Genomic DNA, 27,314 nt, shown 5'->3' with positions numbered 1-27,314 from the left:
CCAATTCACATCAACAGGGCTGTAGTGGAGCGGGTCAAGAGCTTCAAGTTCTTTGGAGTCCACGTCACTTAGGATCTATCATGGTCCACACACACCAACGCAGTTGTGAAGAGGGCACGACAACGCCTCAAACCTCTTCTCCCAGGAGAATAAAAAGATTTGGCATGGATGCTCAGATCCTCAAAAAGTTCTACAGCTGCACCATCGAGAGCATCTTGACTGGCTGCATCACCGCCTGGTATGGCAACTGCTCAGCATCCAACCGCAAGGCGCTACAGAGGGTAGTGCGTACGGCCCAGTATATCACTGGGTCCAACCTTCTTATCATCCAGGACCTCTATACCAGGCGGTGTCTGAGGAAGGCCCTAAAAGCCACCCTAGTCATAGACTGTTCTCTCTGCTACTGCATGGCAAGTGGTACCGATGCAACAGGGCCCTAAACATCTTCGACCCCCCCCCCCCCAAGCCATAAGACTGCTAAATGTACTGACCTAAAATATAAACGCAACATGCAACAATTTCAAAGATTCTACTGAGTTACAGTTCATAATAAGGAAATCAGTCAATTGAAATACATTTCAAATGGATTTCACATGACTGGGAATACAGATATGCATCTGTTGGTCACATGTACCTTAAAGAAAAGGTAGGATCAGAAAACCAGTCAGTATCTGGTGTGACCACCATTTGCCTCATGCAGCGCAACACATCTCCTTCATATAGAGTTGATCAGGCTGTTGATTGTGGAATTTTGTCCCACTCCTCTTCAATGGTTGTGCGAAGTTGCTGGATATTGGCGGGAACTGGAACATGCTGTCGTACCCGTCGATCCAGAGCATCCCAAACATGCTTAGTGGGTGACATGTCTGGAGAGTATGCAGGCCATGGAAGAACTGGGACGTTTCCATCTTCCAGAAATTGTGTACAGATCCTTGTGACATGGGGGCTGGAGGCAGATGAATGACAAGACAGTGGGCCTCAGGATCTAGTCACAGTATCTCATAACCCCACGGCACCATGGGGCATTCTGTTCACAATGCCCCACGGCACCATGGGGCATTCTGTTCACAACGCCCCACGGCACCATGGGGCATTCTGTTCACAACGCCCCACGGCACCATGGGGCATTCTGTTCACAACGCCCCACGGCACCATGGGGCATTCTGTTCACAACGCCCCACGGCACCATGGGGCATTCTGTTCACAACGCCCCACGGCACCATGGGGCATTCTGTTCACAACGCCCCACGGCACCATGGGGCATTCTGTTCACAACGCCCCACGGCACCATGGGGCATTCTGTTCACAACGCCCCACGGCACCATGGGGCATTCTGTTCACAACGCCCCACGGCACCATGGGGAATTCTGTTCACACCGCCCCACGGCACCATGGGGCATTCTGTTCACAACGCCCCACGGCACCATGGGGCATTCTGTTCACAACGTTGACATCCAGTAAACCGCTCGCCCACACAACGCAATGCTGTTTTGAGGACGGTTGGACATACTGCTAAATTCTCAAACAGATTTGATTTTGACATTAACCTGGTTAACTCAAAGGTAGACGATATTAGTCTTAGGGGTTTTAAGAGAGAGGCGACTGCTGTCTGTCTCTTATTAAAAACCCCGTCTTGTCTCTTTTTAATAAAGACTTACCATCCTAACCCTTATGTGCCTTTATTCTTTACCCTCTCTCCTTCCTCCCTTTCTCTCTCTGTCTCCTGCAGACGTCTGTTAACCCAGCTGGAGGCAGTGAGGGCCAGTAGAGGCAGTACAGGGGAGGGGAAGGCCCCAGCAGCTAAAGGTCCTGATGGTGTGGTGTTGTATGAGCTACACAGCCGGCCAGAGCAGGAGAAGTTCACAGACGCTGCCAAGGTATGGAGCCCAGGGCAATGGGACTGTGTGGTTAGGGGTCCCCAACAGCACAGTCTGTGTGTGTGTGTGGTCGGCAACAACGTGTGTCTGCATTTGCACATGCAAATTTGAGTCAGTCCTTGGTCAATTCTGTCTCACTTGTTTACCCAGTTTTCATTCATTCACGCCTAAACCTCGCCATCGTTTGTCTCTGTGTTAGATGGCAGAGTTGGAGAAGCGCCTTGCAGAGCTGGAGACTGCTGTGGGTTCTGGATCAGACAAACCGGGACCTCTGAGTGCTGGGGTGCAGGGAGGCAGTCTCATGGTGAGTCTCTTCTGTCTACCACCTTGGTCCAGTTCAGTAGGTAAAAAAAAAACGGGGTACTTTTTTTTTTTGCCAACTGAACTCAATCCAATTTGTTCATAAAACATTTTTAGTTTTTTTGCATGATCCACAATGTCAGAAAGTACAGTATCCCTGCCCTGATCATCAATCACTGTTAGCCCTGTGACTGAGCGCTCTCTCTCGGTCTCTGTCCTCCAGGACACCATGGAGCTGCTGCAGGCGAGGGTCAGTGCGCTGGACTCAGCCACTCTGGACCAGGTGGAAGCCAGGCTGCAGGTGAGATTGAGGATCAGCAGAATCATAACGGATCAGGGGGAGGGAATGCAAAACGGACCTTGTATCAGTCTAGCAGACATCAATGTGCCATCTACTCTGCAGAGAACACTTGTCTATTTCACTTTTCTATATTATCTACTTTACTTGCTTTGGCAATGTTAACATGTGTTTCCCATGCCAGTAAAGCGCCTTGAATTGAATTGAACACCCAAGGACAGATGGGCTGGTATTTTTGTGCTTGTTATACTGCAAAAAGTGAACCCGGTTATCATGTGACGTTTGTGTTTTTCTCGTGTAGAGCGTCCTTGGAAAGATGAATGAGATTGCCAAGCACAAGGCAACCATTGAAGATGCTGGCACACAGAATAAGGTTAGTCCAGCTTTTTATGTTGAGGTTTAGAAGTAAATGTAAGAGTTTTTATATGACTTCTTATTTCACACAGTAATTAGGTTAGCCCTATGGCCAGGAGGTTTCCCTAACCACCAGGAGAACCACTTGGCCCAACACTAGTCGTCTCCTGTAGATGTAACCTGGACAATCTACCACCACCAACACTAGTCGTCTCCTGTAGATGTAACCTGGACAATCTACCACCAACACTAGTCGTCTCCTGTAGATGTAACCTGGACAATCTACCACCACCAACACTAGTCATCTGTAGATGTAACCTGGACAATCTACCACCAACACTAGTCGTCTCCTGTAATGTAACCTGGACAATCTACCACCACCACTAGTCGTCTCCTGTAGGTGTAACCTGGACAATCTACCACCAACACTAGTCGTCTCCTGTAGATGTAACCTGGACAATCCTCCACCAACACTAGTCGTCTCCTGTAGATGTAACCTGGACAATCTACCACCACCAACACTAGTCGTCTCCTGTAGATGTAACCTGGACAATCCTCCACCAACACTAGTCATCTGTAGATGTAACCTGGACAGTCCTCCACCAACACTAGTCGTCTCCTGTAGATGTAACCTGGACAATCTACCACCAACACTAGTCGTCTCCTGTAGATGTAACCTGGACAATCTACCACCACCAACACTAGTCGTCTCCTGTAGATGTAACCTGGACAATCTACCACCAACACTAGTCGTCTCCTGTAGATGTAACCTGGACAATCTACCACCACCAACACTAGTCGTCTCCTGTAGATGTAACCTGGACAATCTACCACCACCAACACTAGTCGTCTCCTGTAGGTGTAACCTGGACAGTCCTCCACCAACACTAGTCATCTGTAGATGTAACCTGGACAATCCTCCACCAACACTAGTCGTCTCCTGTAGGTGTAACCTGGACAATCTACCACCACCAACACTAGTCATCTCCTGTAGATGTAACCTGGACAATCCTCCACCAACACTAGTCATCTGTAGATGTAACCTGGACAATCCTCCACCAACACTAGTCGTCTCCTGTAGGTGTAACCTGGACAATCTACCACCACCAACACTAGTCGTCTCCTGTAGATGTAACCTGGACAATCCTCCACCAACACTAGTCATCTGTAGATGTAACCTGGACAATCCTCCACCAACACTAGTCGTCTCCTGTAGGTGTAACCTGGACAATCTACCACCACCAACACTAGTCGTCTCCTGTAGATGTAACCTGGACAATCCTCCACCAACACTAGTCGTCTCCTGTAGGTGTAACCTGGACAATCCTCCACCAACACTAGTCATCTGTAGATGTAACCTGGACAATCCTCCACCAACCTTCAGAAATACTCAGACTGCATTTTTCAGCATCTCATTCCTCGAACTCTGCTGTCTGTTTACCCCCAACTTTATCATTATTGGGTGTGTGTTATTTTCAGCCACAACGTGTTGTCTGTCTGTCTCAGGTGTCTCAGCTGTACGACGTGGTGCAGAAGTGGGATGCCATGGCAACCTCTCTGCCCCAGGTGGTGCAGAGGCTCATGGCTGTCAAGGAGTTGCATGAACAAGGTAATCACCTGTCAATCACCAGACCTGGCTCAGAAACATACTAACCTGTCAATCACCAGACCTGGCTCAGAAACATACTAACCTGTCAATCACCAGACCTGGCTCAGAAACATACTAACCTGTCAATCACCAGACCTGGCTCAGAAACATACTAACCTGTCAATCACCAGGCCTGGCTCAGAAACATACTAACCTGTCAATCACCAGACCTGGCTCAGAAACATACTAACCTGTCAATCACCAGACCTGGCTCAGAAACATACTAACCTGTCAATCACCAGACCTGGCTCAGAAACATACTAACCTGTCAATCACCAGACCTGGCTCAGAAACATACTAACCTGTCAATCACCAGACCTGGCTCAGAAACATACTAACCTGTCAATCACCAGACCTGGCTCAGAAACATACTAACCTGTCAATCACCAGACCTGGCTCAGAAACATACTAACCTGTCAATCACCAGACCTGGCTCAGAAACATACTAACCTGTCAATCACCAGACCTGGCTCAGAAACATACTAACCTGTCAATCACCAGACCTGGCTCAGAAACATACTAACCTGTCAATCACCAGACCTGGCTCAGAAACATACTAACCTGTCAATCACCAGACCTGGCTCAGAAACATACTAACCTGTCAATCACCAGACCTGGCTCAGAAACATACTAACCTGTCAATCACCAGACCTGGCTCAAACATACTAACCTGTCAATCACCAGACCTGGCTCAGAAACATACTAACCTGTCAATCACCAGACCTGGCTCAGAAACATACTAACCTGTCAATCACCAGACCTGGCTCAGAAACATACTAACCTGTCAATCACCAGACCTGGCTCAGAAACATACGTTAAAATGAGAAAGAAAGAAAAATACGCACATTTAACTGCAGGTGTGGCAGATATAAAAACGAATTTAAAAGGAACAAGTAATGTCCACAACTCTGATATGCTTTGAAAATGTTGGTTGTCTGATTCTCTCTCTCTCTGTAGCCATGTGGGTGGTCTGACTCTGTGTCTCTGTCTCTCTGTCTCTGTGTGTATGTAGCCATGCAGTTTGGTCAGCTGCTGACCCACCTGGACACCACCCAGCAGATGATCAACAACTCTCTGAAGGACAACGGGACACTGCTCTCACAGGTAGTACACACGGACACGTCTCACACTGCTCTCACAGGTAGTAGACACAATGACACGTCTCACACTGCTCTCACAGGTAGTAGACACAATGACACGTCTCACACTGCTCTCACAGGTAGTAGACACAATGACACGTCTCACACTGCTCTCACAGGTAGTAGACACAATGACACGTCTCACACTGCTCTCACAGGTAGTAGACACAATGACACGTCTCACACTGCTCTCACAGGTAGTAGACACAATGACACGTCTCACACTGCTCTCACAGGTAGTAGACACAATGACACGTCTCACACTGCTCTCACAGGTAGTAGACACAATGACACGTCTCACACTGCTCTCACAGGTAGTAGACACAATGACACGTCTCACAGGTAGTAGACACAATGACACGTCTCACACTGCTCTCACAGGTAGTAGACACAATGACACGTCTCACACTGCTCTCACAGGTAGTAGACACAATGACACGTCTCACAGGTAGTAGACACAATGACACGTCTCACAGGTAGTAGACACAATGACACGTCTCACACTGCTCTCACAGGTAGTAGACACAATGACACGTCTCACACTGCTCTCACAGGTAGTAGACACAATGACACGTCTCACACTGCTCTCACAGGTAGTAGACACAATGACACGTCTCACACTGCTCTCACAGGTAGTAGACACACTGACACGTCTCACACTGCTCTCACAGGTAGTAGACACAATGACACGTCTCACAGGTAGTAGACACACGGACACGTCTCACAGGTAGTAGACACACGGACACGTCTCACAGGTAGTAGACACACTGACACGTCTCACAGGTAGTAGACACAATGACACGTCTCACACTGCTCTCACAGGTAGTAGACACAATGACACGTCTCACACTGCTCTCACAGGTAGTAGACACACGGACACGTCTCACAGGTAGTAGACACAATGACACGTCTCACACTGCTCTCACAGGTAGTAGACACACGGACACGTCTCACAGGTAGTAGACACACGGACACGTCTCACAGGTAGTAGACACACGGACACGTCTCACAGGTAGTAGACACACGGACACGTCTCACAGGTAGTAGACACACTGACACGTCTCACAGGTAGTAGACACAATGACACGTCTCACAGGTAGTAGACACACGGACACGTCTCACAGGTAGTAGACACACGGACACGTCTCACAGGTAGTAGACACACGGACACGTCTCACACTGCTCTCACAGGTAGTAGACACAATGACACGTCTCACACTGCTCTCACAGGTAGTAGACACAATGACACGTCTCACACTGCTCTCACAGGTAGTAGACACAATGACACGTCTCACACTGCTCTCACAGGTAGTAGACACAATGACACGTCTCACACTGCTCTCACAGGTAGTAGACACAATGACACGTCTCACACTGCTCTCACAGGTAGTACACACAATGACACGTCTCACACTGCTCTCACAGGTAGTACACACGGACACGTCTCACACTGCTCTCACAGGTAGTAGACACAATGACACGTCTCACACTGCTCTCACAGGTAGTAGACACAATGACACGTCTCACACTGCTCTCACAGGTAGTAGACACAATGACACGTCTCACAGGTAGTAGACACAATGACACGTCTCACACTGCTCTCACAGGTAGTAGACACAATGACACGTCTCACACTGCTCTCACAGGTAGTAGACACAATGACACGTCTCACACTGCTCTCACAGGTAGTAGACACAATGACACGTCTCACACTGCTCTCACAGGTAGTAGACACACTGACACGTCTCACACTGCTCTCACAGGTAGTAGACACAATGACACGTCTCACAGGTAGTAGACACACGGACACGTCTCACAGGTAGTAGACACACGGACACGTCTCACAGGTAGTAGACACAATGACACGTCTCACACTGCTCTCACAGGTAGTAGACACACGGACACGTCTCACAGGTAGTAGACACACGGACACGTCTCACAGGTAGTAGACACACGGACACGTCTCACAGGTAGTAGACACACTGACACGTCTCACAGGTAGTAGACACAATGACACGTCTCACAGGTAGTAGACACAATGACACGTCTCACAGGTAGTAGACACACGGACACGTCTCACAGGTAGTAGACACACGGACACGTCTCACACTGCTCTCACAGGTAGTAGACACAATGACACGTCTCACACTGCTCTCACAGGTAGTAGACACAATGACACGTCTCACACTGCTCTCACAGGTAGTAGACACAATGACACGTCTCACACTGCTCTCACAGGTAGTAGACACAATGACACGTCTCACACTGCTCTCACAGGTAGTAGACACAATGACACGTCTCACACTGCTCTCACAGGTAGTAGACACAATGACACGTCTCACACTGCTCTCACAGGTAGTAGACACAATGACACGTCTCACACTGCTCTCACAGGTAGTAGACACAATGACACGTCTCACACTGCTCTCACAGGTAGTAGACACAATGACACGTCTCACACTGCTCTCACAGGTAGTAGACACAATGACACGTCTCACAGGTAGTAGACACAATGACACGTCTCACACTGCTCTCACAGGTAGTAGACACAATGACACGTCTCACACTGCTCTCACAGGTAGTAGACACAATGACACGTCTCACACTGCTCTCACAGGTAGTAGACACAATGACACGTCTCACACTGCTCTCACAGGTAGTACACACGGACACGTCTCACACTGCTCTCACAGGTAGTAGACACAATGACACGTCTCACACTGCTCTCACAGGTAGTAGACACAATGACACGTCTCACACTGCTCTCACAGGTAGTAGACACAATGACACGTCTCACACTGCTCTCACAGGTAGTAGACACAATGACACGTCTCACAGGTAGTAGACACACGGACACGTCTCACAGGTAGTAGACACACGGACACGTCTCACAGGTAGTAGACACACGGACACGTCTCACAGGTAGTAGACACACGGACACGTCTCACAGGTAGTAGACACACGGACACGTCTCACAGGTAGTAGACACACGGACACGTCTCACAGGTAGTAGACACACGGACACGTCTCACAGGTAGTAGACACAATGACACGTCTCACACTGCTCTCACAGGTAGTAGACACAATGACACGTCTCACACTGCTCTCACAGGTAGTAGACACACTGACACGTCTCACAGGTAGTAGACACACTGACACGTCTCACAGGTAGTAGACACACTGACACGTCTCACAGGTAGTAGACACACTGACACGTCTCACAGGTAGTAGACACACTGACACGTCTCACACTGCTCTCACAGGTAAAGTAGGTTGGACTGCTGCTGGACTGATATGTCACTTTTTAAAGTACCTTAGTAAAAATACTTTTAAGTAGTTTTTTGGGGTATCTGTACGTGACTATTTATATTTTGGACTACTTTTACTCTGTATATTTTCCTAAAGAAAAGCATGTACTTTTTATTCCCATTTTCTCTTGACACAAAAAAGTACTCGTTACATTTTGAATGCTTAGCAGAACAGGAAAATGGTCCAATTCACACACTTATCAAGAGAACATCCCTGGGCATCTACTGCCTCTGATCTGGCAGACTCACTAAACACAAAATGCTTTGTTTTGTAAATGATGTCTGAGTGTGCCCCTGGCTACCTGGAAGTAAAATCCGACTAAAATTGTGCCCTTTGGTTTGCTTAATATAAGAAATTTGACATTTTATAAATGTTTCACTTATACTGAACAAAAATAGAGATGAAACATGCAACAATTTCCTTGATTTGACTGAGTTACAGTTCATATAAGGAAATCAGTCCATTGAAATAAATTCATTAGGCCCTAATCTATGGATTTCACATGACTGAGAATACAGACTTGCATCTGTTGGTCACAGATACCTTAAAAAAAAAAAATGTCCCTCACTGTGGGCCTCAGGATCTTGTTACGGTATTTTTTTAAATTCAAATTGCCATCAATGAAATGCGATTGTGTTCGTTGTCTGTTGCTTATGCCTGCCCATACCATAACCCCACCGCCACCATGGGGCACTCTGTTCACAACGTTGCCATCAGCAAACAGCCCGCCCACACGATGCCATACACGTGGTCTGTGGTTGTGAGGCTGGTTGGACATACTGTCAAATTCTCTAAAACAACTTGAGGCTCCTTATGAAAGAGAAATTAACATTCAATTCTCTGGCAACAGCTCTGGTGGACATTCCTGTAGTCAGCACTCCAATTGCATGCTCCCTCAACTTGAGATATTTGTGGCATTGTGTTGTGTGACCAAACTGCACATTTCAGTTGCCTTTTATTGTCCCCAGCACAAGGTGCACCTGTGTAATGATCATGTTTAATTCACTTTTATTTCAGCTCATGAAACACTTTACACTTTTACGTTTTATATTTTTGTTCAGTGTATATTTAAAATCAAATACTTTTAGACTTTTACTCAAGTAGTATTTTACTGGGTAACTCACTTTTACTTGAGTCATTTTCTATTTAGTTATCTTTATTTTTACTCAAGTATGATAATTGGGTACTTTATCCACCATGATAGTTCAGAACACTAACAATATGGAAGAAAATGAAACGTATTCTACAGGAAACAATCACTCCCTTAAAACACACCCCTATGAAACAATTCTTTGAATAGCTTTTCACAATTCAACGATTTGAATTTGGTCCACATGGAAAACTAACAGCAGAGAGAACCAGAAATGACTTGGTAATAGTAAAGAAATGTATTTCCATGACAGAATTTAAAAGCAATTGTTGCCTGACCAATGTAGATGTTTTCAAATGCATGGAACTGAAAAGTTTTATCAAGAAATTGATTTGAATTCTTCTGGATATCAGAGCAATCTTTGAGTCAGAAAAGGATGTTCATATGATAGGTAAGATACATACAAAACCTTGCAGAGAGCCTATCCAACTGACAATCTCTTAGAAAAAGACCAAGACTAAAAAAGAACTGATGTTGGCACAAGATGGAAAATAACTAACGCAATTACAGTTAACGAAATTAGTATAAACACATTTGGTTGAATTTATTACACATGACAACATTGACATTCTCAGCACAATGGCAGTCATGACTTAGGTTTTACACTTAACAATGACTCTCTAGAATTTCCAGAAGGTATGGATTATTGAGTCCAAAAGTGATGGGTGGATTTAGAAGTTACAATTTAAATGTACTTCCCTCTCCCTTCTTATTTTCTCCCTCTCCCAGGTTCAGACAACCATGAAGGAGAATCTAATGTCTGTAGAGGAGAACTTTGCAGCTCTGGACCAGAGAATGAAGACTCTCAACAAATAAATCTTGTTTCTTTAAAAAAAAATGTCAGGACAGTTGGACAAATTGAGGGAGTGGAGGGCCTTCTCTCTCTCTTCTTCCACCTCAGTCTTCTTTTTTTCCTCGCAAAGTGGAATGTTTGATTTGAAAGTATAAAAAAGAAAAAAACATGACAAAAAAAGCTTACTACCCAAATGGGCAAATTGATTTTTTTCCCCTCCCCTTCTTCCACATCTCTCTCACATTTGAAGTTTTTCATTTGTTATCAAATGCAATGCATTACTACACCCACTATCTATAGATATCTATATAGTATGTGTGTGTCACATATTATTCCCTTCAAAGCTCGATGGCTTTTTCTCAATGAATAATATTTATCTGGATCCTTTCCACCTCTTCAGCCACACTAGTTATATACTACGACATTCAGCTCACTATTTTCATTGAATGTCCAATTTTGAGGGTTCAAAAAGTGGAATAGCCATGTCAGAGAAAAGACGTGTCTAGAAAATTACTGCACAAAAACCAAAAAAACAATGCTGATATATCCACCCTTTTCCTGAAGTATACACTTTGTACACTTCCTGTTGTGGATTTAACAATGGTGGAAACGCCCTCCAGCTAATGCTTACACCAATCCAATGACGGGAAGTATGCTAGTGCACACTTTGGGAGAAGGGTGAAGAATCGGGACGCGTCGTCAACCGGAAAGACGATGTATGGACATGTAGCAGTGTGCGTTGGGGAGGGGCCTGAAGTCCCGGAGGGATGCTTGTAAATATGCCTGTGTACCTTAAATGTTTCATGCTCAGTTGCTTGTAACTTATTATCATTGTGACTGAGACTAAAATACCACACACTACTTTTAAATCTTCTGCGTTGTTTGTCATTGCCTACGATGGACTGTACTGTACCTGACTCTTGAGATATCATCTGAATAAACAACATGCTTCAACTACACTCTTCTACAGAGAGTGAGAACTTGTCAAACATGTTATAAAACAATTGAATGTTACATAAAATCAACTCCCTTTTAATAAAAACTAGTTCAATATTACAATTATTCTCTGCCAAAGTGTCAATATGATACTAAAAGTTCTTCAAGGGAAAGATAGTTTACAGAATTTGTTTCAATCTAAAGTGTACGCAAATACATTTACACAAAGTCAAGATTAAAAATAGCATTGCTAAGTTTATTATTATTTACATACTAATATGTGACTAAAAAGCCTGTTGCATGCTTCCCAGTCGAAACAGTTGTGTGAAGTTCTGGTGTTGGGCAGGTTTTTTTCCAGCTGTTCATCACTGAGCTATAACAATCATTTTTATTTATTTTATTTCACCAGGTAGACTAGTTGAGAACAAGTTCTCATTTACAACTGCGACCTGGCCAAGATAAAGCAAAGCAGTTCGACACAACAACACAGAGTTACACATGGAGTAAAACAAACATACAGTCAATAATACAGTAGAAAAATAAGTCTATATAGAATGTGAGCATATGAGGTGAGATAAGGGAGGTAAAGGAAACAAAAAAATATATAAGAATCATAATCATTTTAATAACCATAAGTTTCATTATAATAAGAATCATAATCATTATAATAAGACTCATTTCTTGAGGCAAATCGAAATTCTGTAGCCGAAGTCTACGCCCCTTCATCGGTGATTGGTCAATAGTACTACTAGTAGGACTGGAACAAGAAGCCGTGTCATTTGAGACGACTAGTTTTAATACAAAATGTTCGTGACTCAATGGGGAAAAACAACCGTTATATTGCCGCTTTTTGTTCTAGTTTTTCAAACTAAAGTATTTAGGGAGTATGAGATCATTAGACGTTCGCCTAGCCGAGTTCTGTTAGCCGGACAACTAACCTATGTATGCAGACACCTTAAAAGACTGACTGTAAAACATGACATGATTCAGACTTGATTCCAATGCTACTTGATTCCAATTCCAATGCTTCACAATTCCCCCATATCAACGCAACACGGACTAAATCAAACATTCACAGAAGTGCCAAATATAGAAGGTAAAAATGGCCCCTTTCCCATAAACTGTCATGGACAGGATTTTGGTTCTGGGTTAACCGAGATAACCTTTACCCCCTAATCCAGGGTCACATATTTTTGCATCCCCTAAAAAATTGAGGAAACGATTAGAGATCGGGTAAACTGATCCTAGATCGCTGGTTACAGCCAGGAAACTTGTTACTCGAGTGCTCTAGTCATGATTACTCGTTTGTAATGGTGCTACATGGCCAGTAGAGGGAAGCATAGACCTTTATAAAAAGCTTAGCATGAGTTCATTGGGTTCATACGGTAGTGTACAGGTTTTCAACACTCACTCCATCATTGCCAACTGCTCCCAGATACAGTGCAATTGAACTTTGAACCTTTTTGGATCTGTTAGCCACCATTGAAGTATATTTACTAAAACCTAGAATAGGTATACGTCTAATGATAGTGTTGTGAGTGGTGGTAGTGCTGGTGTTTGAAGCAGCCAGGTTGATCAGTTGATATAGCCTAGTTTCTATCTGATCGGCTGTGGGAAAATGAAAAATATCAGTAAAATCTCTTCTTGCCCCTCGTCGACCTCTGGCTGACCTCATCACTGTAGGGCTTTTTACCGTGACATTCTCGGCAGTGCTCGTTACCTCTCCCTTCTTTCCTCGGCGCGTGTGGCAGGTTCCCTCTCCTTCTCAGCATTCTTGTAGTCTGCGTGGGTATTCCCCGCCATCTCCCTTCTAAACTAGGCCCCGCTTAAATTTCGGTAATGTCACGTACACCGCCGATGTGATCTGTCTTTTTTAATCACAGACGGTGCATCTTCACAAACTTTGCTCCCAACTCTGCCTTTGGGTTTGTTTCGGGACTTTTCTTTCAGGCATGCGCAGTCGCTGAGAGGCGAACTTTTGGAAATCCCATAACAACAATGCACCTGAAGAGCCGCTCGTCCGTTCTGTGGTCCTGTGCTGCCCCCTCCTCTAGCTTTATTATAGACTATAATAAACCAACAATTCGTAAGCATTCAAACTGAACAGTCCTACAGTAAACAGTCAGTATACATAGAATAGATACATATAATATAACTTTACTGCCCATTATGTTTGTTCTGTGAGAGAATGGGCAGGAGGGGCAACAGTGGTTATGAAAAGCAAAACACTAAGTTTACGCCACAATATTATTCCATTGACCCAGCGTCGACCGGGTTTGGCCGGAGTAGGCCGTCATCGTAAATAAGAATTTGTTATTAACTGACTTGCCTCGTTAAATATATATATATATTTTTTAATCTGATGTACGAGTATGGACATTTTTCTTAGGCATCACCATACAGGAATAAACTCTCATTTAACAAGAGTATAAATCAATAGGCTATATGCCTAATCAGATAAAGTTCATATGCGATTACAGTGAGCAAAGAGAGTCAGGTTGAGATAAGTGCTTTTGCAAAACTCACGACAGCATCGATACAACCGTTTAATTATACTTGTTACCTACCTAATACTGAAGTACAATAGACTGAGAGACAGTACCAGGTCTAGTTCATGTACATATTCTTTATCCCTTATACACACAAGTGTAAAGGTAGTAGTTGTGGAATTGTTAGGTTAGATTACTTGTTGGTTATTACTGCATTGTCGGAACTAGAAGCATAAGCATTTTCGCTACACTTAGCATTTCGCTAACCATGTGTATGTGACAAATAAACTTTGATTTGAGTCCCAAAACAATCAAGGTACAAAACACAATATGAATATTCATCTGTCATGTCAACAGTCTTTCTGGATACTTTATAAAAACAACAATACATGAATTCCAATCCAGACAATCACATGTTCGTAATTCAGCACACAACGGTACAGTTTCTCAGGACAGTTGTATTTTATGGAAAGTCGAAGTAGGAACGATCTGTGCTCCTGATTTCCTTTACTTTGATCCTCCTGGAAGTAGAGCCACAGAAATCAACACGCTATAGCCTACAGAATACTACATATTCAAACCGAACATTAAGTGTACAGTGCAATCGGGAAAGTATTCAGACCCCTTGACATTCTCCACATTTTGTTATGTTACAGCCTTATTCTAAAATTGATTAAATAGTTTTTTCCCCCCCTCATCAATCTACACACAATACCCCATAATGATAAAGCAAAAACAGTATTTTAGAAACGTTTGCAAATGTATATATAAAAAAAAAATGAAATATCACATTTTCCATAAGTATTCAGACCCTTTATTCAGTACTGTGTTGAAGAACCTTTGGCAACGATTACAGCCTCAAGTCTTCTTGGGTATGACGCTACAAGCTTGGCACACCTGTATTTGGGGAATTTCTCCCATTCTTCTCTGCAGATCCTCTCAAGCGCTGTCAGATTGGATGGGGAGTGTTGCTGCCCAGCTATTTTCAGGTCTCTCCAGAGATGTTTGATTGGGTTCAAGTCCGGGCTCTGGCTGGGCCACTCAAGGACATTCAGAGACTTGTCCCGAAGCCACTCCTGCGTTGTCTTGGCTGTGTGCTTAGGGCTGTGGTCCTATTGGAAGGTGAACCTTCGCCCCAGTCTGAGGTCCTGAGTGCTCTGGAGCAGGTTTTCGTCAAGGATCTCTCTGTACTTTGCTCCATTCATCTTTGCCTTCGATGCTGACTAGTCTTCCAGTCCCTGCCGCTGAAAAACATTCCCACAGCATGATGCTGTCACCACCATGCCTCACCGTAGGGATGGTACCAGGTTTCCTCCAGATGTGACGCTTGCATTCAGGACAAAGAGTTCAATCTTGGTTCTCATGGTCAGGTGCCTTTTGGCAAACTCCAAGTGGGCTGTCATGTGCATTTTACTGAAGATTGGTTTCTGTCTGGCCAGTCTACCATAAAGGCCTGATTGGTGGAGGGCTGCAGAGATGGTTGTCCTGCTGGAAGGTTCTCCCATCTCCACAGAGGACCTCTGCTCTGTCTTAGTGACCATCGGGTTCTTGTTCACCTCCATGACAAAGGCACTTCTCCCCAGATTGCTCAGTCTGGCGGGTGGCCAGCTCTAGGAAGAGTCTTGGTGGTTCCAAACTTCTTCCATTTAAGAAAGATGGAAGCCGCTGTGTTCTTGGGCACCTTCAATGCTGCAGAAATGTGTTGGTACCCTTCCCCAGATCTGTGCCTCGACACAATCCTGTCTCAGAGCTCTACGGACAATTCTTTCGATCCCATGGCTTGGTTTTTGCTCTGACATGCACTGTCAACTGTGGGACCTTTAACGGCTCCCGTGTGGCAGCGGTCTAAGGCTCCCGGGTGGCGCAGCGGTCTAAGGCACAGCATCTCAGTGCAAGAGGCGTCACTGTAGTCCCTGGTTCGAATCCAGGCTGTATCACATCCGGCCGTGATTGGGAGTCCCATACGGCGGCACACAATTGGCCCAGCGTCGCCCGTCATTGTAAATAAGAATTTGTTCGTCACTGACTTGCCAGGTTAAATAAAATCAAAAATAATAATACATCTCAGTGGTAGAGGTGTCACTACAGACCCCGGTAGACAGGTGTGCGCCTTTCCAAATCATGTCCAATCAATTTAATTTACCACAGGTAGATCCAATCAAGTTGTAGAAACATCAAGGATGATCAATGGAAACAGAATACACCTGAGCTCAATTTCGAGTCTCATAACAAAGGGTCTGAATACTTATGTAAATAAGGTATTTCTGTTTTTTATTTTTAATACATTTGCAAACATTTCTAAAAACCTGTTTTCATTTTGTCATTATGGGGTATTGTGTTTATATTGATGAGGGGAAAAAATAATTGTATCAATTTTAGAATAAGGCTGTAACTTAACAAAATGTGGAAAAGGGGGTGGAGTCTGAATACTTTCCGAATGCACGGTATAGTTTTGGTCTATGTCTTTCATATACCTGTTTTACAGTTCAATTGTGTAGTTTATTGATTTCTCTATAGGCTACAACCTTATGTTACTCTTGTGAATAACATTTCCTTTTTTTTTTTCCTGAGCATTAATATTATTATTAGCTACTGCATTAGTATTTAGTTATTAGGCCTATGATTATGATAATTAGTATTTCTATTATTATCGAACTAAGAAATTAAATAGGCTTATGGAATAATATTGTGGTGTAAACTTGTGTTTTGCTTTTTATAAAAACACTGTTGCTCATCCCATCACACACTATTATAACAAAAAACCCAGCCAGTGCCAACACCGTGGCCCGGTGTCCTCTAAGTATCCCACTAACGAATACTATATGCACACGCGACACGACCGGACTCAATAAATAGACAAAGTATTTCGCTCACCTACTCAGCAACAGACCCTCAAGTCGTGACGTGGAAAACCGAGGCTCATAGAGCGTTTTAACCCTGGTCCCGGAGACCGGAGCTTTCTATTCGCTACTCACGCACGCGACGCGTCTCATATCGGCGCTGTTGCTGGGCTGGTAAACTGCGGGTGTTGTTGCACCGTGCATTTAAACACTTGTCTGTCGGAGTTAAGGAATTAACCGTTAAGTGTCAAAGGATGAAATAACATAGGAAGTTAAAGACTTTATTATAAAGACAATGAGCATGTTGGTTAACCTGAATTATTTATGTTTTAATATCAGTTTTCATCAACACTAGCAGCTTGTGCGATCGAGAGGAGTTTAGGAACTCGCGATCAAGAAGTATGGGATGTTGTTTTGATAGCCAGCGCCCGTCACTCCACACAGAGACAAGAGGGCAATATAAAAAAGAAGCGAAATGTCTGTAAGGAAATAATATCCAAATAAAACGGCATTCTTTTATAATAAACACATCCAATAAAATAAAATAAATCCATCCCTATATGGATGTTAGGCTACATATGGCAATAAATAGGTTACATTTCATTATGGTTTCCTTTGAGGCAAGATGAGGACGCTACCTATGGCGATACATAGGTTATATTGCATTGTTTCCTTTGAGAGAAAAAAATACGTTTGAAGTTGAGTTTGTTGCAGCAGACCATACTACTCTTGAGAAATAATATTATACACACAGACAGAGCAGGACGGCGTCGGACTTTAAAGCATTTCATTACTCTCACAAACTTGAATAGTGTACAGTGTGGCCCTCACGCGCATAAAGAAAGCGGTCCCCAGACAGAGATAAATACCGGAGAATAATAGAAGCAAGCCTATATAAAAAACGTAAAATAAAAACCGATCTATTATTGGATACAAAACGAGCCATAATTCCAAGCAGAGTTGCTTTCTTTATTCCTTTCACAATATCCTATAACTGAACATAAATTATACATAGCCTATATTGTCGCCTAATATTTGTGAGAAAAACTTTCCTTAGACATTCTAAAATATTCTTGCATAAGTGTATTTTTTTATATTTTTGTTAGAGCAAGAGACTGTTTAATAAAACATGTTCTTGTTCTCTCTGTTTTATTTCCGACTAGAAATGGGTTGCCAAGCATTGCATCATTCCTTTCATGTGACTCCCTTACGCCCCAAATTCGTCCTGGCTGCATTACATCTTCACGTCACACAAACTACCCAGGCTGGAGACAACCCAGCCCTCTTTAGAGCCCGCCTTTACTGTAGAATACAATTACCAATTGGATGTCGTCAAGCAAAATAATTTAGCGCGTAGATTACTATTGTACCACCTGGTTGTCAGTCATTTCATCATCAGCTAATGGGCTTCTGTTAAGTAAAAACAAAAAAAACTTCCCGTCGAGTTCGGTTGGCGTCACCATATATAAAGATCACCGGGAGTTCCCGAAAAAATCACATTCAGTATCCTAAGCCGAACAATGGTTAACATGAGCTATCACCAATCTCAACTAAAATATATACACAGTCCGAATCCAAGACAGGCGAAAAAGCGAAATAATAAAAGAAAAAGGGTAAGTGATTTTTATTCTGTATAGTTTTTAAAAAGTTGTTGATTGTCTTTTAGGGACTTCTATAAGGAGTTCTCGTTTTAATTTGGCTGCTGATCGTCTCTCTGGTTTCCCCTTTTGGAAAAGAATGTGAATGTTGTTTGGTAACTTTCCCCATGTCTGTTTTAGGACAGCAGTTGCTGTGTGCAATTATAATTGACATTTGTTATATTTTTATCCAAGATTGAGGGGTACATTTATCTGTATATTTGACTTTGACCCCCAAGTGGCGTTCTCTCTGCCACGAGCTCTCTCGCTCTCAGAAGTTTGACATAACAGAGACAGCTGAGCTGTCAAACGTTTACGTAACGTTTTACAAAGTTTTGTTTCGGTTTTATAAACTTATTATTTACTGTTATCAACGTTCAGGCTTTTGTTTGATCAAATCTATAAGATGTCATTGATCCAGACATTATATTTGTTTTGTTAATAGCCTATTAAATAACAAAAATAAACACTTATTTGTCTTGACAGAATAAGATCTCATGGCTATTTGGAGTGGACTTTTCATTAGAACAGTATAGAACGCTTTTCATTGTCTCATCCCGGTGTTTGTACCAGTGGAGGTGTCAGTTTTCACGCAGGCTTTTGTTTCGCCCCGTCCTGTACTCTGATTCCATGACGTAATGCCTTGGCTTGGAGAACGAGCGCAGCCTTCCACACCACATCCGAGAAACACATTTAGCCTGCAGTTGCATAAATATCACCTTTCTGAAAATGTATTCTTCAAAGAATACACGATAGAAATATATAGATACTCTTCATAAAAGTATTTGCCAAGAATTGGGCTGCATTTATGGATGAATGTCTACTTGTCTATGTCATGCAAGCTGTGTTGTGGTCACAGGTTATTTCCCGTCCACCAAGTGTTTTTTTATTAAAGTACCTTTAACTATTTAATGTCAACGATAAAACTCTATTTTTAGAAGAAAAAAAAGATATGTTGCATGTTGGGAAGATTGCATGTCGAAATCTATTTTTTCTTCTTCATGAGCTTGTGTAAATCGAAATCAAGGATGTTTTGATCGAAATAGAATTCATTTTGGACTGTGGCAGGAGGAGCCCGGAGTGACCGTTTTTTTTGATGATTTTCCACACATATATTTTATTTTACCAGAACATGTGAAGCCATTGTCAAGTTATTGTATTAATTTAATCCACATAAAATCCGTTTTATAGGCCTGCATTCAATAATTTTTAACAATGCATTGTGAGGTTGTTTATCAAGTTGAGTGCCTCAGCTATATTTTCAGTAGACATCTGTCTGCTGTTATAAAATATACATTTATGTTCCTTTAAGCACATTCTAACATCTCGACACACTGTATTGAAAAATCGTTGTATTAATTAATTCCATACATTCTTTCTAGACTTGTTGTTGGGACAAATTATCGCCAACGACCAACTGCCAGACTTGATCATAAGAGACTTTCAGAAGGTGAATTGCGTTTCCTCATTCCTTCTGTTGATTTCACTGAGTGTTGGATGACAAGTTAACCTCATTATACTTATATCAATGCATTTCTTTTCAAGATTTTAACTTGATAATGTTTGAAATTAAGTCATCACTACAGCTCATGTTTTTGACAATTGAATTCTATATAAAAGACATTGGTTTGTGCAGTAGACCCATTTGTCCACTAAGTGCCACTATTTGACCATTTAGTGAAAAAGTGTCAATTTTCAAACAATATAGAAATTACAATACCGGTACTTTGTTCAATTGCTTATTTTCCTTCAACTCTTGATAATTCTTAACATGTACTAACGTAGCTGTGCAATAGAATAGTCTCTCTTACATAAAGCTTTCTCCTGAGTAATTTGTATATCGATCCCGATGCCTAGTGTACTGTAGAGAAACCGCATAACCGTTCATGCAGAAGATATATTAAATAATTATTTCATCATTCTAAAAATGGAACCCTCCTGTCCGGACATTATTCCAAAACCGTCTCCTCTCCATCTCCAGTCCTGGTCCAGTGTGTTCCAGCGTGTGGAAGACTATCGGTGTCGACTGAGTGACGGAGCGAAAGATGACTGCCGAGTGGCTTCACCTGCCCCCTCCGTACCCCCCAGGTGTGGGACCGCTGTGTGGTGCAGAGTCTTACCCCCCCGGTGTGGGGCCGCTGTGTGGTGCAGAGTCGTACCCCCCCGGTGTGGGGCCGCTGTGTGGTGCAGAGTTGGAGGCGTGGTATGAGGACCTGCAGGATATACTGGGATCAGACGGGGGCGGGGCCAAACTGGCGCGTGCCCCTCCCTGCTCTGAGGTCAGTTGAGATTTAAAAAATAGTTTTGATCAATATGGATTGATCTATCAGCGATGATTGATTGATTGATGATCGTCGATGTGTTTTGGCTTTTGAATCAGTTGTTGGTTTGTTCATCTTCTCTGTTTCATGATGCAACTCTTTCCACAGTGCTGATGTAAGAAGCTCGTTCCACATAACCATTCCCTAACGTACACACTTTCCTCTTCTCTGTCCTTTTGCCTCTTCTCTGTCCTTTCGCCTCTTCTCCCTCTATCGTTCTCTTCTTCACCCTCTATCGTTCTCTTCTTCACCCTCTATCGTTCTCTTCTTCACCCTCTATCGTTCTCTTCTTCACCCTCTATCGTTCTCTTCTTCTCCCTCTATCGTTCTCTTCTTCTCCCTCTATCGTTCTCTTCTTCTCCCTCTATCGTTCTCTTCTTCTCCCTCTATCGTTCTCTTCTTCTCCCTCTATCGTTCTCTTCTTCTCCCTCTATCGTTCTCTTCTTCTCCCTCTATCGTTCTCTTCTCCCTCTCTTCATCTCTTCTCGCTCTCTTCATCTCTTCTCTTCTCCCTCTCTTCTCTTCTCTCTCTCTCGTCTCGTTCTCTTCTCCCTCTCTTCTTCTCATTCTCTTCTCCCTCTCTCATTCTCTTCTCTTTCTTCCATTTTATTTTCTTCAGAAGGAGCCGGAGTTCCTAGATGTTCTGGAGAGCTGTTCCCTGACATGGCTGACAGACGGGGTGGGAGTGGGTGTCGTGGGGGAGGCGTGGGACGGAGGTGAGGGGGTCCAGAGGGTCACGATCCCGGAGGAGCCTCCTACCCATCCACTCCACCACATCTCCTCCAACACCTCCCGTCCGAGTCCAGCTGAGGAAAGGGCAGAGAGGCAGGGGGACAGAGAGGGAGGGAGGGATGGAGAAAGAGGTGGCTCTGGAGGAGGGGACCTGTTGCCCCCAGAGTTCTTTGAGTTGCTGAACGAGGGAGGGGTGGGCATGGTGGAGACAGGAGGGGTGGGCATGGTGGAGACAGGAGGGGTGGGCATGGTGGAGACAGGAGGGGTGGGCATGGTGGAGACAGGAGGGGTGGGCATGGTGGAGACAGGAGGGGTGGGCATGGTGGAGACAGGAGGGGTGGGCATGGTGGAGACAGGAGGGGTGAGCATGGTGGAGACAGGAGGGATCATGGTGAGCGGTAGCTACCACCATCATCAGCTTCATCATCACTCCGACAATCTCCAACAACCTGAGTCTCCCTCCGCCAGCGAGGAGGAAAACACCTGCGTCCCAGACTCTCCCTCCTGCTCTTCCTCCGCCTCTCCGTCCACCTCTCTCAACTGCTCTCCTCCTTCCTCTCCTACTAGCACCTCGTTCTCCTCGTCTCGGCAGGACAAACGCAAGAGGGGCAACTCTCTGTCCTTCCCTTCCTCCGGCTCACACTCATCCTCCTCTTCCTCTTCTGCGAAGAAGAGCAGGAGAGAGAGGGATCAGGAGAACGAGAGGAAGGTGCAGGAGCTGACAGATCAGAACGAGAGGTTGAAAGCAGAGATAGACAGACTGGGAGAGGAGGTGCAGAGGACACGCCGAGCCCTGATAGAGAGATTAGTTAACACCAGGAAGTGAGGGAGGAAGGAAGACAGAAAATGAGCATTTGGAATAGCAAGTTGGCGGTGAAGAGTTTAACGCAGTGGTGACTTTGAAATGCATTTTAAGACAGCGTTAAAGAGAGAAACCAAAAGATATGTTTTAAGAAGAAAGTTAAATTAGAATTTTATGAAAAACTGTATGAGAAAGTAAGAAGGAAAAGATAGATATAAAGAAAGAGCGAGCGATGGAAGAGCAAGTCAAAGGAAAACCACGGAGAGGAAGAACTGTGGCAGTGACAAATGGACATACAGGGTGTAAAGTAACGGAGGAAAAGGTTGAGAAGGTGGATGGGTCATGTTCTCTGTTGAGAGGTTACAGTGTACTGTATCTACATGTAGGGCCGGGTGTCAGGAAGAATCTTTCAAATAGATGGGTTAACTAACGTAGAATGATTGGGTCGTTTAGATTATTCAGTCATGTGTAGCGTTCAGTATGAAGTACGGATGGGTTAGATTCAATTAAACGATTGGGGCCTTTGATTCCAAAATGAAGGGATTGATTCGGAAGCATCTAAGTATGAAGATTGTGAACCAACATCTATCCCAAGCGTTGCATGGGTCACGTTCATTAAGCATCAAATGGAAAGAAACAAAGTTGGACTACATGGACAAAAAAAAAACATATGTTTAGTTCTGTTGCAAAACATTTTAAAACGTTTTCTGTTGCGTGCCCTAATGAATGCGGTTCTGATTGGGCGTTTCGCTCGTTAAGCCTAGTGAAGTGATTTGTATGAAGTAGGGGTTAGTAAAAATTCTGATTTGTTTTGGGGGTGTCGGCATTGAGTCCAAAATTACGGCTAATTGAAAAAACAATTCAAGTGATTTTCTTCCATTGCTAGGAGTTATTGATTGGGGGTTTGGTAGGAATTTGTATTGATCGGACTCAGAAACCATCAACAAAGCGATTCTGACAAACTTGTGTTGGTCTCATTCCTAGTATGACGGTAGTGAGGACTCAAACAAGGAGAGTGCATTTCATTGTCACGGCATCCTTTATCTAGCCTGGTTAAACCTGACTGAATGCTAAGCCTACTTTTGTTTCACTGGGACGCAACCATGAAACGTAGCTAAAATTGTTTGAATACCAGGCTATCCCTTATCCGCCAACCTCAAATCTAAGATTAATCCTAAAGACTGCAGAAGCCATCAGAGATAATATTTCTTGTCCAGTTTGTGGAGTAATATAGAGCTCAGGAAAGTTTGTCAGTCAGTAACTCAGTACTTATATAAGCCGCTACGGCTTTACTGTGCGTGAATAGTTTTACACCGAGAACGTGGATAGTTTTACACCGAGAACGTGGATAGTTTTACACCTAGAACGTGGATAGTTTTACACCTAGAACGTGGATAGTTTTACACCAAGAACGTGGATAGTTTTACACCAAGAACGTGGATAGTTTTACACCTAGAACGAGGATAGTTTTACACCGAGAACGTGGATAGTTTTACACCGAGAACGTGGATAGTTTTACACCGAGAACGTGGATAGTTTTACACCGAGAACGTGGATAGTTTTACACCTAGAACGTGGATAGTTTTACACCGAGAACGTGGATAGTTTTACACCGAGAACGTGGATAGTTTTACACCGAGAACGTGGATAGTTTTACACCTAGAACGTGGATAGTTTTACACCAAGAATGTGGATAGTTTTACACCTAGAACGTGGATAGTTTTACACCTAGAACGTGGATAGTTTTACACCTAGAACGTGGATAGTTTTACACCTAGAAAGCTTTTTCTATCAAATTGACTGAATTTAGCGGTAGTAATATTTACAATGTAGAGCTCTACCCTGATTCACATATATATATATATTTTATATACTCCTGTATTATACCGACACAGTTCTACTGAAATAAAACCTTTACTGTACCCATATTGATTCACCATTTTACTGTAAATGATGTATCGGTTAGCGGTTGAATTAGAGGAACACTAATAGTGCTTGTCTTTTATTTCTGTTAAATTACAAGGAAACATTGTATTTACTTCGCTATTGTATGTTTAGACTTGCAAATAAAATCCTTTAAAACCATTTTAGTGTCTCGGAATGTCTATTTGATTGAAATGTAAAGTGAGATGCATATAAGGTCCAAACAAATGCTTTCATCTTTGAAAGTGACACATTAAGAAAAGAATAATAATAATTTCAGCCTCTGTTTCACAGTATTTTGCAGCAAATTATTTTTTTTAGCAAATGTTGTATTTATTTGATTGAATAAATGGGAATATGTAAAAACATGACTTTTTGAAATGTTTTATATAACAATATTATAATATTATTACGCAGACATCGTTCTACACACACACTGACCTGAACTAATTGCTGCATAGTGACAGTAGAACCGTAGCCTGGTGGAACCAGCCTGTTCGCCGGGTCACCATTTTATTTCTCTTCGTGATACCGTGCAGTAAAAATAACGGGGAATCCACCTAACCATCAGCCTACTAGAACCTGCTACTTTGAGTAAAGAGATGTAGAAAAAGTCTGACTGAATATTTGGTAGCAGTTTAAAATTCCCCCCCCCCCCTCTTCGATTACTGATCTTACCTACTACTCTGTCCCCATAAGCAACACCACATTCTCTATCATCCTGTCACAGATTTGTTTATGTCTTACTCTCATATTTGTTATTATTATTCAAATCTTGCTTCTACTTGTCATATTTGTCCAGCCTCTGTCGGTCTTCTCTCTCTTTCTAATCACTTCTTCTTGCCTTTTGTCACCACTGGTTCTGGGTGCTTTCCCTCAGCCAGGGAGAGCTGTTTCTTCAGTTCTACTAGTTTGGTGACCTCTGCTCCAATCACAGCTTTCTCTGCCTTCTGGCCCTTCAGGGTCCGGACCTTCTCCCCCTGGCAGAGAGCAGACAACAGGTTAGACAGACATCATTACCAACTAGTCAGTTAATTAATGAGCACCTTCTCATCCTGGCAGACAACAGGTTAGACAGACATCATTACCAACTAGCACCTTCTCCCCCTGACAGAGAGCAGACAACAGGTTAGACAGACATCATTACCAACTAGCACCCCCCCGGCATAGATAACCCAGTGGTTGAACACAGTGAGTCAGTATTATCAACTAATTAAATCATTACTAGCTAGATACTTTCGTCATAACAAGCTAGACTTTCGTCATTACAAACTGGTAAATCAATATCTAAAGGCCCCTTCACTTGGTCCGCACACGGTGTCAAGCTCACTGAGGTGTCAGGTGTAGAAGTGGGTAAAAGTTAGCTGGCTGAGGGGCCAGGTGTAGAAGTGGGTAAAAGTTAGCTGGCTGAGGGGTCAGGTGTAGAAGTGGGTAAAGGTTAGCTCACTGAGGGGCCAGGTGTAGAAGTGGGTAAAAGTTAGCTCACTGAGGGGCCAGGTGTAGAAGTGGGTAAAAGTTAGCTCACTGAGGGGCCAGGTGTAGAAGTGGGTAAAAGTTAGCTCACTGAGGGGCCAGGTGTAGAAGTGGGTAAAAGTTAGCTCACTGAGTGGTCAGGTGTAGAAGTGGGTAAAGGTTAGCTCACTGAGGGGCCAGGTGTAGAAGTGGGTAAAGGTTAGCTCACTGAGGGGTCAGGTGTAGAAGTGGGTAAAAGTTAGCTGGTTGAGGGGTCAGGTGTAGAAGTGGGTAAAAGTTAGCTGGCTGAGGGGCCAGGTGTAGAAGTGGGTAAAAGTTAGCTCACTGAGGGGCCAGGTGTAGAAGTGGGTAAAGGTTAGCTCACTGAGGGGCCAGGTGTAGAAGTGGGTAAAAGTTAGCTCACTGAGGGGCCAGGTGTAGAAGTGGGTAAAAGTTAGCTGGTTGAGGGGTCAGGTGTAGAAGTGGGTAAAAGTTAGCTGGCTGAGGGGCCAGGTGTAGAAGTGGGTAAAAGTTAGCTCACTGAGGGGCCAGGTGTAGAAGTGGGTAAAAGTTAGCTCACTGAGTGGTCAGGTGTAGAAGTGGGTAAAGGTTAGCTCACTGAGGGGCCAGGTGTAGAAGTGGGTAAAGGTTAGCTCACTGAGGGGTCAGGTGTAGAAGTGGGTAAAAGTTAGCTCACTGAGTGGTCAGGTGTAGAAGTGGGTAAAGGTTAGCTCACTGAGGGGCCAGGTGTAGAAGTGGGTAAAGGTTAGCTCACTGAGGGGTCAGGTGTAGAAGTGGGTAAAAGTTAGCTGGCTGAGGGGCCAGGTGTAGAAGTGGGTAAAAGTTAGCTGGCTGAGGGGCCAGGTGTAGAAGTGGGTAAAAGTTAGCTGGTTGAGGGGTCAGGTGTAGAAGTGGGTAAAAGTTAGCTGGCTGAGGGGCCAGGTGTAGAAGTGGGTAAAAGTTAGCTGGCTGAGGGGCCAGGTGTAGAAGTGGGTAAAAGTTAGCTGGATGAGGGGTCAGGTGTAGAAGTGGGTAAAAGTTAGCTGGCTGAGGGGCCAGGTGTAGAAGTGGGTAAAAGTTAGCTGGCTGAGGGGCCAGGTGTAGAAGTGGGTAAAAGTTAGCTGGCTGAGGGGCCAGGTGTAGAAGTGGGTAAAAGTTAGCTGGTTGAGGGGCCAGGTGTAGAAGTGGGTAAAAGTTAGCTGGCTGAGGGGCCAGGTGTAGAAGTGGGTAAAAGTTAGCTCACTGAGGGGCCAGGTGTAGAAGTGGGTAAAAGTTAGCTCACTGAGTGGTCAGGTGTAGAAGTGGGTAAAAGTT

The 27,314-nt window shown here is 43.8% G+C and overlaps 3 protein-coding genes across 5 annotated transcripts in view; 2 read left to right on the top strand and 1 right to left on the bottom strand.

The window, feature by feature from the left end:
- The window catches only part of dctn2 (dynactin 2 (p50)), a 37,443-nt gene extending 25,616 nt beyond the window's left edge, over positions 1–11,827 (top strand). Inside the window, exons 7-13 of the mRNA XM_055918098.1 lie at positions 1,730–1,877; positions 2,077–2,181; positions 2,401–2,478; positions 2,777–2,848; positions 4,336–4,438; positions 5,490–5,581; positions 10,805–11,827. Coding sequence (XP_055774073.1) covers positions 1,730–1,877; positions 2,077–2,181; positions 2,401–2,478; positions 2,777–2,848; positions 4,336–4,438; positions 5,490–5,581; positions 10,805–10,891 — 685 coding nt within the window. The 3' untranslated portion in view covers positions 10,892–11,827. The remainder of the gene's footprint in view (positions 1–1,729; positions 1,878–2,076; positions 2,182–2,400; positions 2,479–2,776; positions 2,849–4,335; positions 4,439–5,489; positions 5,582–10,804) is intronic.
- The window catches only part of mars1 (methionyl-tRNA synthetase 1), an 80,387-nt gene continuing 64,143 nt past the window's right edge, over positions 11,071–27,314 (bottom strand). For both annotated transcript variants that reach the window (XM_055918096.1, XM_055918097.1), the window contains one exon: positions 11,071–25,528. In XM_055918096.1, the coding sequence (XP_055774071.1) occupies positions 25,379–25,528 (150 nt within the window). In that variant the 3' untranslated portion in view covers positions 11,071–25,378. The remainder of the gene's footprint in view (positions 25,529–27,314) is intronic.
- Positions 20,816–24,710, top strand: ddit3 (DNA-damage-inducible transcript 3). Of its 2 annotated transcripts, none has more exons than XM_055918101.1 (2): positions 20,816–21,049; positions 21,714–24,710. In XM_055918101.1, the coding sequence occupies exons 1-2, from the start codon at positions 20,816–20,818 to the stop codon at positions 22,647–22,649; spliced, it is 1,170 nt and encodes a 389-aa protein (XP_055774076.1). In that variant the 3' UTR covers positions 22,650–24,710. The 2 variants fall into 2 exon arrangements, with proteins under 2 accessions (XP_055774076.1, XP_055774075.1); XM_055918100.1 differs by having other exon boundaries at positions 21,711–24,710.

Source organism: Salvelinus fontinalis, chromosome 3, assembly GCF_029448725.1.
Source record: "Salvelinus fontinalis isolate EN_2023a chromosome 3, ASM2944872v1, whole genome shotgun sequence".
In the NCBI taxonomy this organism is placed as follows: Eukaryota; Metazoa; Chordata; class Actinopteri; order Salmoniformes; family Salmonidae; genus Salvelinus; species Salvelinus fontinalis.
Note: the sequence above shows the minus strand (reverse complement) of the source record. Positions and strands in the feature narration are given on the sequence as shown.

Bases quoted from the DNA above. Each gene is read 5' to 3' on its own strand.
- ddit3 (XM_055918100.1), top strand. From the start codon at position 20,816: ATGACTGCCGAGTGGCTTCACCTGCCCCCTCCGTACCCCCCAGGTGTG. The intron at 21,050-21,710 runs GTCAGTTGAGAT...TATTTTCTTCAG, and splicing joins GTGCCCCTCCCTGCTCTGAG to AAGGAGCCGGAGTTCCTAGA.